The sequence below is a fragment of the Cucurbita moschata genome, unplaced genomic scaffold (genome assembly GCF_002738365.1).
Source record: "Cucurbita moschata cultivar Rifu unplaced genomic scaffold, Cmos_1.0 Cmo_Scf00009, whole genome shotgun sequence".
Lineage (NCBI taxonomy): Eukaryota > Viridiplantae > Streptophyta > Magnoliopsida > Cucurbitales > Cucurbitaceae > Cucurbita > Cucurbita moschata.
In genome coordinates, this window is record NW_019268525.1 from 1,582,370 (window position 1) to 1,600,587 (window position 18,218).

At 36.4% G+C, this 18,218-nt stretch overlaps 4 protein-coding genes across 10 annotated transcripts; 1 reads left to right on the forward strand and 3 right to left on the reverse strand.

Annotated features, from left to right (window-relative positions):
- The first annotated feature begins 1,621 nt into the window (after positions 1 to 1,621).
- LOC111447297 (formin-like protein 4) lies at positions 1,622 to 4,453 on the forward strand. The gene is made up of 2 exons (XM_023086374.1): positions 1,622 to 2,950; positions 3,031 to 4,453. Exons 1-2 carry the CDS (start codon positions 1,773 to 1,775, stop codon positions 4,337 to 4,339), a joined length of 2,487 nt encoding a protein of 828 aa, XP_022942142.1. The 5' UTR covers positions 1,622 to 1,772; the 3' UTR covers positions 4,340 to 4,453.
- On the reverse strand, positions 4,184 to 8,666 carry LOC111447298 (protein WVD2-like 7). Of its 6 annotated transcripts, none has more exons than XM_023086379.1 (8): positions 8,503 to 8,666; positions 8,157 to 8,254; positions 7,937 to 8,068; positions 7,078 to 7,725; positions 6,572 to 6,994; positions 6,363 to 6,430; positions 5,782 to 5,989; positions 4,184 to 4,273 (listed from the first exon to the last, which is right to left on the reverse strand). In XM_023086379.1, exons 3-8 carry the CDS (start codon positions 7,979 to 7,981, stop codon positions 4,238 to 4,240), a joined length of 1,428 nt encoding a protein of 475 aa, XP_022942147.1. In that variant the 5' UTR covers positions 7,982 to 8,068; positions 8,157 to 8,254; positions 8,503 to 8,666; the 3' UTR covers positions 4,184 to 4,237. The 6 variants fall into 6 exon arrangements, with proteins under 6 accessions (XP_022942147.1, XP_022942148.1, XP_022942146.1 ...); XM_023086380.1 differs by having other exon boundaries at positions 8,485 to 8,654; XM_023086378.1 differs by having other exon boundaries at positions 8,332 to 8,654.
- A 1,819-nt stretch (positions 8,667 to 10,485) lies between these two features.
- LOC111447957 (probable galacturonosyltransferase-like 9) lies at positions 10,486 to 12,062 on the reverse strand. The gene has a single exon (XM_023087367.1). It carries the CDS (start codon positions 11,913 to 11,915, stop codon positions 10,794 to 10,796), a length of 1,122 nt encoding a protein of 373 aa, XP_022943135.1. The 5' UTR covers positions 11,916 to 12,062; the 3' UTR covers positions 10,486 to 10,793.
- Positions 12,063 to 14,747: 2,685 nt separating this feature from the next.
- On the reverse strand, positions 14,748 to 17,664 carry LOC111448051 (pyruvate dehydrogenase E1 component subunit alpha, mitochondrial-like). 2 transcript variants are annotated; one of them, XM_023087500.1, is made up of 9 exons: positions 16,930 to 17,664; positions 16,601 to 16,680; positions 16,339 to 16,416; positions 15,711 to 15,806; positions 15,547 to 15,618; positions 15,388 to 15,441; positions 15,096 to 15,161; positions 15,009 to 15,018; positions 14,748 to 14,958 (listed from the first exon to the last, which is right to left on the reverse strand). In XM_023087500.1, exons 1-9 carry the CDS (start codon positions 17,606 to 17,608, stop codon positions 14,885 to 14,887), a joined length of 1,209 nt encoding a protein of 402 aa, XP_022943268.1. In that variant the 5' UTR covers positions 17,609 to 17,664; the 3' UTR covers positions 14,748 to 14,884. The 2 variants fall into 2 exon arrangements, with proteins under 2 accessions (XP_022943268.1, XP_022943269.1); XM_023087501.1 differs by having other exon boundaries at positions 14,748 to 15,018; positions 16,930 to 17,662.
- Between the last annotated feature and the right edge of the window lie 554 nt (positions 17,665 to 18,218).

The following is an 18,218-nucleotide window of genomic DNA, read 5'->3' on the forward strand; positions in this document are numbered from 1 at the left end:
CAATGTCAACAACTCACCCTCGACCCCTTTGCCCATTTCCCTACTTTTTCTTCATTTCTCTCTCATCCCATTTTTTCCCCTCAAAAATTGGCTTCTTTCCCACCTCCAATATTGCAAAACCTTATCTTTTATCTTAAATTTAGGGTTATACCAATGGATATAGTCGTTTCTTTTCATTTTTTATTTAGTCAATTATTACCATTTCAGTTGATATAGATTTCGATAGTCTGTGTAGACATATAACTGAATGATTTGATATACAATACGAAAAAAGAGAGAATAGACTAATTAAATAAATTAACCTGTTAGTTTTTATAAATTTATTTTTGACAAAGTAGATGGTGGAATTTAAAATTTTATTCTTTAAATGAAGCGAAATATCTCCAATTTTATTATTAAAATTATGCTCAAATATGAATTTTAAATTTAAGCTAATTTTATTCTTTTACTATTTGCTTAACACAATTTTAATATAGATTTTTACAAATTAAGTTCCAAAATTTTAAATTTTGTTTGTGGGAGTTATTAGAAAGTAAATATTTGAAAGTATATTTATAGAATTGAATAAAATTATAAATATACATTAGTATGATAAAGCAAAGATTATTTTTTAAAATTAACCATATATTTTTTTATTTATTTAAACTCAACCAAATCTAAATAAATTAATAACCCAATTTAAAAAAATTGGATAATTAAAATTTTGGAATATTTCAAATATTTCTAAAAAGGCAGAATCACATCTTAAGTAAATTTATTATTATTATTATTATTAAAAGAAAAAGAAATAGGAAATTAGTGCCCAAATTATTGAAACCCAAGTTGATAGAATAATTAAAAATTATGGAGAGAAAGACCAAATAAAAGAATCAAAGTTGGTGACCTACTTCCTACCCTCACCCATCTTCCCTCACCCATCTTCCCTCACCCATCTTCCCTCACCCTCAAACAAATTAAATGCCTCTCAATATTTCTCAATTTCCCTCTCTTTACTTCATTTTCCAAAATAAATAAATAAATAACTTTATAAACAAACCAATGCCAAATTGCAACAATTTTGGTCAACTTCTTCTATAAATGTCGGTTAAAAAATTAAATTTTTTTAGAAAAAATCTTCATAATTTGAGAATACCATTAAATAAATAAATAAATAATTAATTAATTATAATAATGGTATTATAAAATTTATGATTATTGCGTCCATTCACAACGAGTTGTATTAAATTTGGTCAACGTCAACTCGGTCGGGCTCTGCATTCATTTGACTTTGACGGGATCATCATTCCTTCCATCCAAACCCTAATTTCCCTCCCTCTTAATTTCATTATTTTATTTATAACATTATCATTTCAATTATTAATCCACTAAGTTTTACTTTTTCTATGGTTTTTTTTTTTAATTTTTTTTTAAAAGGTTAAATTAACGCGTAACGCATATTTCAAAAGTGGGAATACAATAATTTCAATTTCAATTAAATAACTGAATCCAGCTGTGTAATAGAAGCTTTTTTAGTAAGTTATTTATTTATTTAAATTTAAATTGTAAAGAAATTAATTGGAGGAATTTACTTACGAAGGGCCGGAAACATTGAAGAGGAACAACAACTCAACTAACTGCTCGCATTGAAACTGTCAGCCACCAAACTCCAAAACACACACACACGACCATGTCTTTTTACCTTCATTTTCAAACCTTCCATCTTTCTCCATATTTTTGCTGCATTTCCTTTACCTTTCCCCCGCTCTCTCTGTTTCTCATCGCCCAATTCCGCCATGGCTATGCTGCTTCACCTTCGCCGTCAGCCATGGCCTCTTCATCTCCTACTTCTCTTCCTCTCTGTTTCCCCTGTTTCTTATTGCCAAGACACTCCACCTCAAAATATCGAAACTTTCTACCCAATTCTTCCTCCACCACCGTTCTTACCTGTCCATCCGCCGTCGCCATCGCCGTCATCATCGCCGTCGTCGTCGACGAGGACCATCGTGACGGCGGTGGCTATCACTGCAGTGGGCATGGCTCTGATTTCCACGGTGTTCTTCTTTTTAATCCAGAGATATCTGATCAGAAGAAAACGGAAAACAGAGGAGGTGAATTCGGGACCGGGTCAGGGGCCGGTGTCGCAGCCGGCGGTTGCTCGGAGTGAATTTGCGCGTGTTGATGGGAATCTTAAGGGGTTTATTGTGGATGAGGATGGGTTGGATGTGATTTATTGGAAGAGACTTGAAAGGAGGAAATCTAAGAATAGCTTTGATCGGGGTGATGGAGAAGGAAATGTTCAAGCAAATCGAAGCAAAAAGTCGGAGCCTGTTCAAGAGATTCCTTTACTTCGAGGGAAATCTTCGAGTTCTCATGTTAAAATTTCACCGGAAGATGAAGAACCCCGTCGGGTTACTCCTCCGCCACCTCCGCCACCGTCCCACATTAACAACCCTCCGCCATTTACTGGGAAGTCTGTTCAGGAAGTTGGAAAACCATCGAGCAGTTCAATTCTTTCATCACCTGCACCACCGCAACCAGCGGCAATTCCGGTACCTCCGTCACAATCTCTCATGGCTGTTCCTAACAATAAGAGCTCTGTTCCACCACCACCGCCGCCGATTCCAGCCAAGACCGTTTCAAGACCGCCACCGCCGCCTCCTCCCATTGCTACCAAGACCAATTCAAGACCGCCGCCACCGCCTCCCATTCCAGCCAAGACCAATTCAGCAGCCCCACCTCCCCCTCCAATAGTGGCCAAGGCAAATCCGGCAGCACCGCCGCCGCCCAAGGCCGGCAGTTCCAAATTGCCGTTACGGCCTGCACCTCAAAAAGAGGGTAAATCCTCTGGAGAATCTTCTACATCGGCCGACAATGGTCAGGTTAAAATGAAGCCTCTGCATTGGGATAAAGTGAACACCGCAAATGCCGATCATTCCATGGTTTGGGACAAAATGCAAGCCGGTTCTTTCAAGTAATCATCTTTTCAAACACCATTCTTGTTTCTTGAGCAAATTCATTTGGGTACTGATTCATTTCTTGTTTTGGCTACAGATTTGATGGGGATCTTATGGAAGCTCTGTTTGGATACGTCGCAACCAACCGGAAGTCCCCCCGGAGTGAGGCTAATTCTTCAGCAATCCCCACTGGCCGGAACTCAGGGCCATCGCAGACTTTCATTCTTGAACCCAAGAAGTCACAGAACATAGCCATTGTAGTCAAGTCCTTAACCATTCCTCGCAACGAAATCCTCGATGCGCTCAACGAAGGCCAAGGCCTCGAAACAGATGTACTTGAAAAACTCACGAGAATTACTCTGACACAAGAAGAAATTTCTCAGATTCTTGCTTACAAAGGAGACCCCCAAAAGCTTGCTGATGCCGAAACTTTCCTTTACCCTCTCCTCAAAGCGGTTCCATCTGCCTTTGCGCGGTTCAACGCCATGCTTTTCCGATTGACTTTCGGCTCTGATATTCATCATCTAAAGGAATCTCTAGAAATTCTGGAATCGGCCTGCAAGGAGCTTAGAACTCGAGGGCTGTTTCTGAAGCTGCTTGAAGCAGTTCTCAAAGCTGGGAATCGGCTGAATGCGGGAACTGCAAGAGGAAATGCCAGAGCTTTCAACCTTTCAGCTCTCCGGAAGCTCTCGGATGTTAGGAGCACTGATGGGAAAACCACTTTGCTTCACTTTGTGGTGCAAGAAGTCATCAGAGCAGAAGGGAAAAGGTGTGTTTTAAACAGGAACAAGAGCTTGAGCCGTAACACCAGCCATGCCAGCGACAGCAGCGTTAGTACTTCCGATAATTCATCTTCGAAAGAGGACAGAGTAAATGAATACATGATGTTGGGGTTGCCAGTGGTGGGAGGTCTGAGCGCTGAGTTCTCTAATGTAAAGAAGGCAGCAACGATCGACTATGAGAGCTTCGCCAACACCGGAACGTCTCTGACCAACCGAACTGCAGAAATCCGGCAGCTCATGGCTCAAATTGGGAACAATGGAGGTGGGTTTGGGAAAGAAATGAGAGGGTTTCTTGAGGCAGCAGAGAGTGAGCTGAAGGTGGTGAGAGAAGAACAGACGAAGGTGATGGAGCTAGTGATGAAGACAACAGAGTATTATCAAGCTGGAAGTTCAAGAGATAAGGAATCAAATCGGCTTCAATTCTTCATCATAGTTAAGGATTTTCTAGAAATGGTAGATCGGGTGTGTGTGGAAATTTCTAGAAATCTCCAGAAAAGAAGATCGTCGACAGTAAATGTGGGTTCATCGCCGGTGAGATCGAAGGCCATCTTCCCTAACCTGCCGCCAAATTTTATGTCAGACAAGTCAAGAGGGAGTTCTAGTGATTCAGATAATGAATTCTGAGCAAATCTTATTCATAAACCGTAATCTATTTTTTGTGTTCTTGTTAAACTAATGTACATAAAATTCTTAATCAGGAACAAAGATGTAATAATAGAGCATTTTATCCTTGAACAACTATTTTGGTGGTAAATTACAGAAACTCTGATTTTACAATGGGTGAATATTATTCGATCCAAAAAATAAGACTAACATCATGGCTACTCCAAAAAGTTCTCCATCTAGTCTAAAATTGTATACAATATAATATATATATATATATATATATCATTTGCAGCTATCTGAAAGAGAATAAGACAATTCTAAGACAATTCAACATCATACACACAGATGCCTTTTCCTAGTTATATTATTAATTGGGGTGGCTTCGAGACATCCCCGGCCTTTCTGTATATTACTATACTAATAAACCTCATAAAGATGACATCATCTGCTTCATTATACATCCTACCCACTCCAATCTACAGATTCTGGATGGACAAAGACGGCTACTTTCAGGGGAAACAATGAGTCCATGAGATGGGCCCCTTCAGGAATACGTAGTAATTTTCATCAATGTCCAACCTGATTCAGTTCCCATCGTCAATACATTTTCCTGGTGGCTGATGGTTTGTTTCCAATCAACAAAACTTAAGAGCGAAGCCCATTCTTAGAGGCATCCTGTATAAGCAAATGGTATTTGTGTTACCTACTGAAAGAAACACAGAGAGGAAGCAAAGCAATAGTTCTGCTACTATTTTTAGCTTCAAGTGAACGGTAAAGGAAACGAAAGAAAAACAAGCCCATCTTTAGGCAGCTTCTGATATTTGGCCGCAAGATATTCAGAATTGTTGGCCATTTGATATGTGAAAAGGACAACTAGGAAAACTGATAGTAACTGCATTAGGATAGAGTTACAAATATCGTTAAGGTATTAAGGGCAAATTATTAATTGTCCAGAGAAGTTGTTATGGTAATTTGTTAACAATAGAGTGAGGCTAAAAAGGGAAGGTTAACATTGATTTAGTTGGTTTAGGCCTTGAGCGATCACAATAAAGAGAGGATCCAAGCACCTCGAATTACTTGATAGTTATCTTTGTTTTTTCCTATCAAAATCCCACAAATCATTAACCAGTTTTGAGCGTATATTCATTGCACGAGCAAATATACAACAATAATGTGATAGGAATACTATTAGGAAAGAATTAGGGCATTGAGGGTATATTAGTTGGGAGTTTATTATTGTAGTTGGTTATAAACAGAGGGATCGGGAAGGAGAAAGGTAGGCAATTGTTTAGTGGATCAGGCTCGAGTGAGAATACTCAAGAAATGGGAGAGGTGAGGTTCCAAGTACCTGGAATACTTGAGATATCTTGTAGTTCTTTTACCTTTTACACTTCAATAAATTTGAGTTATACCATAATGTAATTAACAAAGATAAAATAAACTACCATACTTCAGCTGACCTTTGATTTCGATAGAAGATTTGTTCTTCCTCCCACTTTGGCATTTAATTTCTCCTCCACTGTCTGAGATGGGGCAACCTTAGATTTTGATTGGAGGCTGGTTCTTCCCGCCGCTTTTGCATTTGGTTTTCCTTCCAATTTTTTAGATCGAGCAATGCTGGGCGTTCTGCTGTCTGTACCTCTCATTGTACCACTTACTTTGTTCAACCTATCACATATAAGAAAGTTATCGTCATTTTTATACAAGAGGGAAGCTTTGCTAAAAAGAAGTGATGAAATGTCCCAGGCTTAAATAAGTTACTAACTGCTGGTTCCGGGAAGATAGTTATCTGATCATTTGCTCATCCAAAAAGAGAACAACTAAATTTAGGACTAGTTCACATGTTATTTAGCAAAAGGTTAAATAATTTGTAGAAAGCTGCCTAATAATGGGTTGGAATTAATGAATTGAAGAAACAAATGGATAACCTAATAATATGATGGAGGAAAGAGATGGACCATATGATTAGCCTATACGTGCAAGCAGTGTATAGCTAAAACTCGGTTGTTATCAGAAGTTGTAAGTATAATAAAAGGAATACCCTCCATTCTCCTTTTTAGCAGCCATGGAAGTAGAGATTCTTGTTGTTTCTTTCTCTTCTGAAGGAGCCTGTCCGTAGCATAGAGTATAGGACAATATCAAGCCATGATAAACTTGATAATAAATAAATCGATCATATGTTGCTTAATCAATAAAATTAGATAGGCAATTCTGGAGTAATTTGCAACTGAAATAGCAAGAGGATCTAACCATCTTATGCGCAGAAGACCTCTCTTCCTGAGACAATTTCATTTGGTTGAAACTGTTCTGAAATGTCTTAAATGCCCGCTTCACAATGTCCTTGTCCCCCATTTTCTCCATGATGAAAGATCTTCTAATTCCGGTAACAGAAGATGGATCAGAGTTGGGAGTTCCCAGACTAAGGGACATATGCAGGGATTTAGGAGCCATTTTCTTGGTTTCAACAGAAGATGGATTTCGGCTCTTTAATAGAGACGAATTACTTCCCTTGTTTATAGAGGACCGCAGCACACTTGACCGTGCTGCAGGTGTGGTGGGTCCTGATGTTGTCTTGGAGAATTTGGGGGTGGAAATCTGGGGTGCTTTGGCTGTGGATGATACTGGTTTTTTCTTGACACTTGCACTGTTTCGTTCCTTGACTACTGGAGTGGTCTGCACAAACAAATGGAGAAAATTGAAGTCAGTGAATCCAACCTAGCAACTCCTAACAATTTAAATGTACATAAAAGGGTTACCTTCTTAGATTCTTTTGGTTGATTCGGTTTTAGAACCTGCTGTTTGACTTTAGATGCTGCCAATATTTTATTGGCCAACTTTTGAGGAGGTTCCTTGGTGCTCCGGGATTCAACTGGAGAAGGAGTTTCTACTTCTTTCACTACAACTTCTTCTTGCTTGCTTAACTCGGAACTAACACAATCCATTTTGCTACCCGGTTCTTCCTTTTCACCATCTGGTGAGCTTTCAACATCATCCGTCACCACTTCTTGGAAAACACTACTGACTTCACCAACCAATGTTGTGTTCTGCTCAAGTTCTTCAGCAGAAACGTGGTGGTTTGACGTCTCAGATTCAGAATCAACCCTTTGAATGTGGTCCATTAGATCTTCTCCACCGTTCAGTTCATTTGACACTGTCGTGTTGCGTTCCATTTCCATCTCCTGCTCCAGTAACTTAGACTTCCTATCAGCTATCTTCTTGTAATGAGCTTCAAAGTAAGCCCTCTTCTGAGCAACAGATCCAGGCGTTGCGTACTTCTCAACTTCTTCCAAGTACTTATTGGGAGAGAAAGTCGACCATTTCTCCCAAGACAGTAAATCGTTCTCAAACCTACCGAATGAAACCGAAACCTCAAGAAGTGGCTTCGCCGAAGCACTCTCTTCCATCTGTCAACACGGAGCCACAATCAAATCTAACCATATACTCAAACAAGTAAGGCTACGGTAACTCCAAAACAGCATAACCCACCGTCCAACGATTCCTCCATCATAAACGGAAATCAATCAACAAATCCAGAGAGAAAAAAGTAGTAAAAAGCAAGAATAAGTTAAAATACTTGAGAATCTTGGACAAAATTTAGGGCGAAAAATCGTGTACCTCATGTTCGTCGTTTAGAACATCCACCACTAATGATTCCTCCATAGATTCTCAAATGTCAGAAATTGAAGATACAAGTGAGGTAGAGCGGCAGGATTTCAGTGTAAAGAAGAAATGAAGATGAGTAGGCCACTGGATCGGGATAAAAGAATCGAAAAATTAGACAAAAAGAACGAGTGTGGATATAATATTTATATGAATGAACGTCGAGCGATTTTACTTTTTACTGGCTTCCTCCTTTCGCCCGCACACCTCCATTATCACCTACTCAGTTCCACCTTTCCAAACAGCATTGAAAAAATTGTTTGTTTTCGGAAACTGCAAAAGTAATATGCTCCATCATTGCACTAAAAGAAAAAAAAACTCAATTCAAAGCGCGCACAGATCCACCCTACACGAACTCAAGAAACGAACAGTTGGCGTTGGGATTTGAAGACGTATTTGGATTCAAAAATCACACACACAGCTAAAAAGTTGAAATGATTGTGTAAGAAGTGAAGTAAAAGGAAGATGAAATCCAACGGAGAGAGGATTTTTTGTGTATGTACGTATAATTGAAATCATACTCTTGCTCGCAGTTGCAGGTGAAAGCAGTTGGTTGGATCAGATCAGCCACAATAATAAATTAAAATTATGTAAAAATATAATAATAATAATAATAATAATAATAATAATGAAGGATGAGTAAGGAGTGTTTTAGAAAGAACGTCTAGTCTGTAACAACGCAATGTTCTTCTTCATTTATTATCTAATTGCAGCTTCCCTAAACGCTGTCGTTTTATACCTCCCTCTGTCCTCCTCTCTTCGGGCCCGGCCCATTTACATCTCGTTCATCCACCCCGACCCCTGGGCCCATCTGCATCTCCCACCCCACCGTTATCATATTTTGTTCTTTTGTTCTTATTCACGTGCTTTAAGAGATCCTCCAACACAAATTTTTTTGGATCAAATTATGTTTGATTTTGATTCATCGACCAAAAAAGAAAATATATTAGTATAAATAATAACTTCCAATTCTATAGTCTTTCTTAATTATTGTATGTATGATTATTTTGATAGACGTGATTTCTATTCATTTATATATTTATTAGTCTTTCCCTGTTGGTTCACAAATTAAGAAATTAATTTATTATAAAATTAATTTCAATCCCCCACTAATTTCTTTTTCTTTCAATTTTGGAAATTTGTTTAATTTTTTTTCAGGTTGTATAAAAGGTAAGTTTGAAAATGGTGTTTAATTATGGACAAAATTACTTCCATTTAAGATTATGTACTTCAGACTAAAAAACGAAAATAAAAATAAAAACCTTAAAAAGTCAAAAGACAGACAAAATTGTACCATGCATGCCCCAACTTGCACATTTTCTAAATATAAACAAGATATTCTTAGATTTTGAATTTATTTATGAATTATTATATAAATCTAATACCGCCATTTTCAGCACTTTATATTATACATTTTTTTTATCACAACTATTTAAGACTTCACCTAATAATGATAATAACAATAAGTTGTTGGGCGGGATAATAGAGTATTTATTAATTTTAATCTATCACCCACTTTTAGTTGGAAAGAATATAAAAGCTTACGAATACAACAATTAGAATAGACGCTTTATTTATTTTTAATTGTTTGTTTGTGAATATACGTAATAAGATCGTTACCTAACATAAGAATGATGAAATGAATAGATATGTATCAACTAATTGAAATAATTAATATCTCTACCATAAACTTCATATCACCTAACAGTGAAAATTATAATTTATCTTCAAAATAATTAAATTTGGATTAAAAAAAACATGAATATTTAGGGAATTAATTGAATAATACAGTCAACTTGAAAATGACGTATTTTAAATTGTTATGTGAACGTATAAATAATATCGCACCATTTTAAACCTTAATTTCTTGGTATTTTAAAATTGTATGATGACGATAATAAGAAAAATCCGCGTGGAAAAATATGGTCAAAACCACGTAAATGCTTCTTTCATCTTAAATTCCTTTATTAACCTTACTTAAACTCGAAATTACATAAATGCCCTTTTGAACTTTTAACCCACCCTAAGCCAAATGGAACGTTCCCTCCTCGAAAGCCAAAACTCAAAGTATGGATAAAAAGGGAATTTTACCCTAATTAATTTAGTTAATGCAAAGATTCTTCATTAACTTTGAATTTCACTTCAATAGAATCAATTACACAAAAAAATAATATATCCCTTTTTTAACCCAAAAAATAATAATAAATAAATAAATATATTTATAGAAAATATAATTAATTATTTAAAATGTTTATATTCGTAGTCTCACAAGACTAGTCCGGATTGAGGTAAAATATCCATGTCCATATAAGAAGAGAGAATAGAGAGAGATTTTTTTCTATTAGGATTATATTCTTAGTTTCCATACAATATTTGCTTGCCTTACTCGGTTCTTATATATAAATATTGATTATAATTAGAGGAATAAAAACGATTTTCTACATTTGTTTTTTAATCTTTTAGTTCGGAACAGCTAGGAAGGCTGAACGTAGAAATGGTTGGAGTTGGAGGGGAATAAGCAGCCTGTTATATTCAGTTCTTTTCACATGAACATAAATTTCAATTTTCAACACCCAATTCCTTTCTCTTTGGCTACATACAAAAAGAATCAAACACCAAAATTTTGTTCGCAAGAATCGAAATTCTGGAATATTTATAAATAAATGTGATGAAATCTTGTGTCAATACATAATAAATGGTCAATAAAACAAGATGAATCAACCATAATCTCTCCCCTGTGAGTGAACCAACCCATCACCCCAATCTGTACACCGTTAATCAATCAAAGAATCGGTGACTCTGTACCAAAGAATTAATAACTTAAATAACTAATCAATGTCGATGAATATGACGACGGTGCCGGTGAAGCTGAATCCTGTGCTCTGTACAGATCATACGGCTTCCATAGATGATCAAGAAGGCAAGGTTTCTTGGCGTCCAATCTTACCCATGGCTTTCCCTTTCCGCTCCAATGGAGTAAACTCACCGGACCGGGATGCAGCGTTCTGCAACTATCCTTAACATTATCGCCGCCCAGGCCGTGCTGATTCCACTGATGATCGATAGGTTCAACATTTCCGGCGAAAACGAGGAGGAACGGCGGGAGGGAGCCGAGATCGTAAATCCGAGTGCGTTTCTGTAACTCCATCCAGCTTTCGATCTTCTTCTTGTAGTTTCCGATTCTCCATCTCGCCAAATCCATGACCATAACTCCGGTGTTGAAATAGCAGGGCGTTCTGGAGGCGAAGATCCGGGAGAGAACCGGGTCGGACCAGAACTTTTCGGTGAAGTATTTGGTGAAATTGGCATGACAATACTCTGGCGCTCCGATGACTCGAGATCCGCTCAGCTTGATGTTCCAGAGCTTGTGAATGTCGTCGACAACGACGACGTCGGAGTCGAGATAGATGACTCGGTCAACGCAGGAATCAAGAATGTCGCCCAAGTAATTTCTAGCGTAGTTCAAAGGATTCTCTAGGGCTAGACGAATGGAAGAGGAAATTAAATTGATTACAGTGTCTTCTCTGAAGATATAGACCTTGAAATTAAGAGAAGGGAAAGTGGATCGGACGAGTTTACTGAGTTCGCGAGGAGTTGCTTGGTCGAACTCGGCAGCGATGAAATGGAAGAACACGTTTTCAGGGCAGGAAGCGTGTTTGAGAACGGAATGAATCGCAGCCATGGAGCCTCGTACGTACTCAGAATCCAAGGTCATTGCGATGTGGACCAACGAGGGGTCACAGGACGTGGCCGTATCGCCGGTGGAGGAAGAAGAACACTCCGCCCCGTTCCGGTACTCCGGCGCCTCGGAGAAGCGGGTGAAGACGGTGGACGACGGCAGTTCATAGCGGAAAGTTCGAATTCCGAAGCAGAATGGAAGGAAAAGGAGAAGAGAAAGGGCGGCGGGGAGTAATCGTGAAGCTTCAGCTCTCATTTCGAATTATTTGGAGCAGAGGAATTGAATGGAGAGAGTGAAGAGGGAGGGGGGGAGAAGATGGGGTTTCACTTTACCAAACGCGGTTTCTGCGCGTTCTTCTCTTTCTCTCTCTAAGTTAGAGAGAGAAGGGGGGAAGTGTGAGTGAAATGGACAAATGAATAAAAGGGTATTATATAAATGAAATTTATTGGCTGTTTCAGTCCCTGTCTGCCTCTGCAAGTAAAGAATACTTCGCCTTACTAAAAAAAATCATTTATTTTAATTAATATTTTCTTTCAGATTGAGTTCTATATATATATATTTATTTTTTTTTAAATGTAATACATCTTTGTAAATTCAATAATAATTCGTAATAAATATTTAATCAACATAATTTAAAAAAAAAATTAATATAATATAGTTTTTTATATTATTTAACTACAAAAAAAAAACATGAATTTAATCTGCGTAATAACCAAAGTTGTCTTAATTATTTTTAATTTTAATATAAAACAAACACTTTTCCTAGCTAATTACCATGTACTAAATGACATTTTAAATTAATTAATATCCTTTTTTAATTAAAAAAAACATTTCTCGTGTTATTTACACATTTAAATTAAAAATAGAGATATAAAATGATGTTATTAATTACGAGGGGTGATTTGTATTTACGAGGGGTGATTAATTACTTTTTATCTTAAAGTAATTATATTTATCAATTAAAATATTTCTTTTTCTACTCTTAGACTTAAATAGTTAAAAAAAAAGTCAAATAAATAAATATCAATTAGTTTCCAATTCAATATTCAAACCTCTATCCTACATTATATTTTTAGCACGTACTTATAAGTCCCATCCATTTAAGAACGTTCAAAATATTTATTTTCTTATGAACTTAAATAATTTTTAAAAAATATATTTGTTTTTCATCCCTTACCAACCATCAACTTTATTTTTAATTTAATTATTTTTTTTTTTTTTTGCGTGAAAAGCATTGATTTTGCCACCAATAAATAAGCAACAGAACAAAACAACACTTCTTTTTTCCCTTTTATTTTCTCTTCTTTTTTTTTATTATTATTATTAAAAAAAAAGGTGGAGAATTCAAAGTGGGTGACAGGTGTCAGTTAATTTGGAAGCAGTGCAACGTGGACTGGTTCCTTAGGTGGCCATGGCCTGCCCTAAGTTTTATAGTCAGCAAACATCGGCCAGAGAGGCTTAGAGAATAAAACAGACCAATTCCAACAAGGAACGGACGTCCACCGCCACACCCCTAATAATTACTCTAAAATACCCAATCTTTTTTCCTTTTAATTCTTTTTTTTTTTTTTATAAAAAAAATTCAAAAAGAAGCGTAAATAAAGGAGGGAAGTAAAGAATAAGAGAGAACGTGGATGACGCAATAAATAAATATTTGATTTAAAAAAAGAGAAATTAAATAGTGTGGAGTCCAGCTATGAAAAATGATAAAGCCAGCTCAGCAGTCAGCCGAACTATGAATTGATTTGGACACTCCCTCTCTCCCTCCTCTGCCAGCTTTACTTCCCCCCCACCATATTCCTGTAAATGTTGTCTATTTTTAGGCTGAATTATTTTCTCATTAAATATATTACGTGGTAATTTCTTCAATTATTAAAAAATTGTAATTTCCTAAAAAAAAAAAATTAATTTAGAGAAAGTCCACATAATTGTCTGACATGTCTGCCACGTCTATTTGTTTTTTCATTCATTAAATCTTTTTTTCTCTCTCTCTTGGCACGATCTTTTTAATGCGTTAATATTCGCTAAGCATTTATTTCAGATTTTAAAAAAGAAGTAAATTAAATATTTCATCATTCAACTTAATTAATATAACATGTAATTTAACAGCTGGCACACACACCAAGGAACTTGTACCCACGTGCCCCGCTTATGACTTGTAACCCAATATTGTTTATTTTCCTATTTTAAAAAAAATCAAAATTAGAGTTGTTAAATTATTATTTATGAAATAAATAAAATTGGTAGAAGGAAAACAAAAGAGTGAAAAGGCACTACGGCATTTTGTATTATTTTATTCTTAAGAATAAAATAAATGTTAAACATATTAAATATGTTATAACCTACCAAATTAAAAAATTTAATGATGATGTCATAGCTGAAGCTCCACATTTTAAATTGACTGCTCTCTCGTTTAGATAATAAATTGGAAGATTAAAAATAAGTCGAAGAACATGCTCCTAAGCTTTTAAGAATTTGCGTTTAATTTGTAAAAATTTAAATTTTGTACTTTGTCTAAAAAATACTATTAAATTTTTTAAAATTTCAATAATATTCTTAAATTAAAAAAAATAAAAAGTCTAAGTATATCTTTACTATTAATTTTGGATAAAATTAACAAAATATTTTAAGCTTTTGATAACGTTTCATCAATGCCTTCAAATATTTAAAATGTCAAAATGTATTTTTAAATCTTTTAGAAAAATTTAAAAGTATTTTTTAAGTTTTTTAAAAAATTGGAAAATTTTGAAATTTTAAAGGGTACATTTTCAACTCTTTAAATAGTTTAAGAGGATTTTTTAAACAAATGTAAAGTTAAATGATATTTTTACCTAAAATTTATAGCAATTTACTATTTATCCCAAAAAAAAAAAATCTATAAAAAATAGTGATAAGTATTTATATTTTATTTATGTAAATATTTGGTATCTAATCAATGTATTGTAAAAAATATTATTAAAATTTTAGCAATAACTTTTTCAACTGAGAAAAATTCATTATAAAATTAAAAAGAGTTCAAAAGTGTTCTTTACGTTAAAAAAAATATATGTTAAAATGGAATGAAGTGGAAAGATTTAAAAAGAGGAATAAAGAATGAGAAAAGGATATAAAGTTGAAAGGAATTTTTAATTCATGGGCTGCGACCGTTGAGGGTCACAAGCAGCACCGCCGCCCAACGATTCTCGTGGGCGGTTTAAACATTAATCCACAAATATTTTTTTTTATTATTTTTCTGAGTTTTTCCCATCAGGTTTTGGTTCGAGTGGTATAATGTTTAAACCGCCTCTGGTCTGGTCTGGTCTGGTCTGCTTACTTATGGAAGAACGGCCATTACTTCTTTTCGGTCTGCTCCGAATGCCTGTGAACACATCCAATCAAGCCATTGGATATGTAAATTCAGTTCCAATCATTTTGATAAGAGATGGAACACATTACCTCGGCTCCAAATCCATTTACGTACACGTTCGAGAAAAGTTCGGTAGGATCTGGCATTGGACTTTCCTGAAACATGAACAAGATAGCGATCAGCAAAGCAGAGTTTTTCTTGAATTACATACGTAACAGCCCAATCCAGATGTTGTCTTTTTTGTTATGCTTATGTATGCTAGAGAGAGGTTTTTCACATTTTTATAACGAATATTTCATTCTCCTCCCCAACCGATGTCTGATCTCATGACGAAGTTGTTCAAAGTCCCCAACTTTCTAAATGAAAGTCGAACCATCTCACCTTGGCTTGAGCAATGGCTTCATCTACTTCTTTTCTCATTTCCTTCTCAATATCCTGATGATCCACAATAAAAAAAATTCATGTTTTTCAATCAATCCCCTTTCCATCTCTTTGGTACTAAATGTAGAACCTCAAGACATCATTGAAAGGTAGAGATACCTTCAGATCCTTTTCAGTGGCTATCTCATGAGATAATAACAGTTTTCTAATTCTATCAATTGGATCACGCTCCTGGTGGGTCATCAGAGACAATTTATTCAGAACAAAGAAGTAATGAAGGTGTGGCAAGTTAATTTTGAAGTGGAATGTGAGGAAGAACAGACCTGTCTGATACCAGTAATCTCATCACGCGTACGGTAGGTACTTCCAGGATCGGACATGGAGTGACCATGGTACCTGTAAGTGTCCATCTCGAGAATCTGAAGTTGAAAGTTAAGAACGATCAACTAAATTTGAAGTGGAAGGAGAACAAAGCAAGCAGTGCCCAAGAGACTAAGCCTTATACATGATCACCACAGAGATCAAATAATGCCTACTTCAAAACACTCCCACTTCTAAGAATACTTCATTTTCTATCGTGACCTTTTTGTGCAGAAAGAAACTGCTTCTAAACATAATAAATCATTCCTCACTTTCCCAAAATTCACAATATCTCTCAGTCCTCGAATGTTTGAGAAGATTGATACAGTGAATGGGGCCAATGCAGAGGCCGAGTAACTTAAAAAAGAATGAACGCAATTCATCATCTCAAACATTTTGAAAATGAATGAAAAAGTAACAAGAACAAAGAGAATCAGGCCATGACATGCTTTATTTGTTTGAAACAGATATAATATATTCCTTAACAGGAACATGTTCATAACAAATGCCATATACGTCTTTTGTTCAGCACAATCAAACCCATTATACATTGAGCAGAGTCATATTAAAGACCAAGAAAGGCAAACTCACAATGGGTCCATTCTTTAAGGCGTGCTCCTTAGCAAACTTGCAAGCTTGCTTAACAGCAAGGGCATCCATGCCATCCACCTACAACAAAATGTAAGAAACGATTGCCTGTTTAAAGAAGTGGAAAAGAAACAAATACCAAACAAGCGAAAGGCTTGCACCAGTTCATGAAGTTCAACTTTCAAGGAAAGAACAAATATTGTATAATTCTGTAACTCTAGGATTATAACACCCAATTCTCATCTAATTAAAATGAAATTGCTACCTTTATTCCTGGGACGTAGTCCCCACGTTTATAGTAGGCAGGACTTTTGGCTGCTCTCCACTCTGCAGTTCCCATACCATCTGTATCAACGAAAGACAATTAATATCAGCTCATTGATCAATCTGTGTTTATTCATCAAGCTAACGCTACAAACTATACTGATCCCATTATGCTTATTGCAGATTGTATTGCCCACAAACATTTATAAACTATCAATAATTTTAAATAGGCTGTTGAAAGGCAGGCTATAAATTATGAACAACGTAAAAGGTATCGAAGCACAAGCACAGATTATTCTCAGAAACCAACGAAAAGTCTAAACTACTCACAATGATTGTTCTCACAGACGAAAATCACTGGCAAATCCCAAAGCGCGGATATATTGAGCGCCTCAAACAACTGACCCTGATTTGCTGCACCGTCGCCGTAAAGAACAAAGGTCACGGTCCCGTCCTTCGAGTACTTCTGAGCAAAAGCCAAACCACATCCTAAAGGTACCTGAGCCCCCACAATACCATGACCACCATAGAATCCGGCGTCCTTCTTATAGAAATGCATCGAACCTCCTTTTCCTTTGGAGCACCCAGCCTGGCGGCCCATGAGCTCGGCGAGTGCCTCCAGAAGGGTTCCCCCACGGCGGAGGAAGGTACAGTGATCTCTATAAGCGGTAATAATGGCGTCCTTCTTGGTGATTGCAGCCTCCATTCCAACAGCCACAGCTTCCTGGCCATCGTAGAGATGGCAAAATCCGCGAATCAATTTGGCCTTATAGAGTGAATCGGCAGCAATCTCCATGCGTCGCATAAGTGCCATTTGACGAAAGAAAGCAAGTAGTTCGTTGGGGCTGGTGTGGACGGAACGCGACGGGGTCTCGCATTTGTGAGCGGTGAAGGGAACAGAAGTTTCGATAGTAAGATCGGAGTAGTGACCGGCAGCAGAGGAGAAGAGAGGATAGGAAGAAGAGAAAGGTTTGAGAATGGAGGAAGACGGCGTACGATAGAGAGACATGTCGACGTCGGTAGTGTATTCAGTTAGCGATGGCAGTGGTCGAATACCAAAATACGTGGAAGGAAATTTAGAATATTTTTCTGAGAAACTAAAATTTCACAAATAAACTTTTAATTTCTTTTATTTATTTTTTAGTTTAGTCAATTAGAAATAGAATACGTTGGAAAATGACAGGAAAAAAAGAAAAAGAAAAAGAAAAAGAAAAAGAAAAAGAAAAAAAGAAGTGGCTGTTCAAGAAGTGATGGGTCGTGGGATATGGTTCCTTCTAGAAGGTCAATTTCACCACGAGCATAATATGTTCCAAAAGTCTAATATGAAATGTGATGCTAACCATATGGTTTCTTTATTATTTTTATCTTAGATTTTTATTCACTTTGTACGTATAATTTAAAAGACTAAAAAAAAGAGAAGAGGGCTTAGAAAACGTTGACTTTGATCTCTCCCGTTCTACTTTTGTTCGGTAATTGGATGGCTAGACTTGTCCCGGGGAACAAGCCCTAGAAACTTTGAAAATGGAGACCAGCTCAATGAATTATGAGTAAAAAAGCAACACCAAAAATTTCAGGGTAGGTTCCATGGTCAGAAACTAAAACTACAGGTGCCTGAGGAA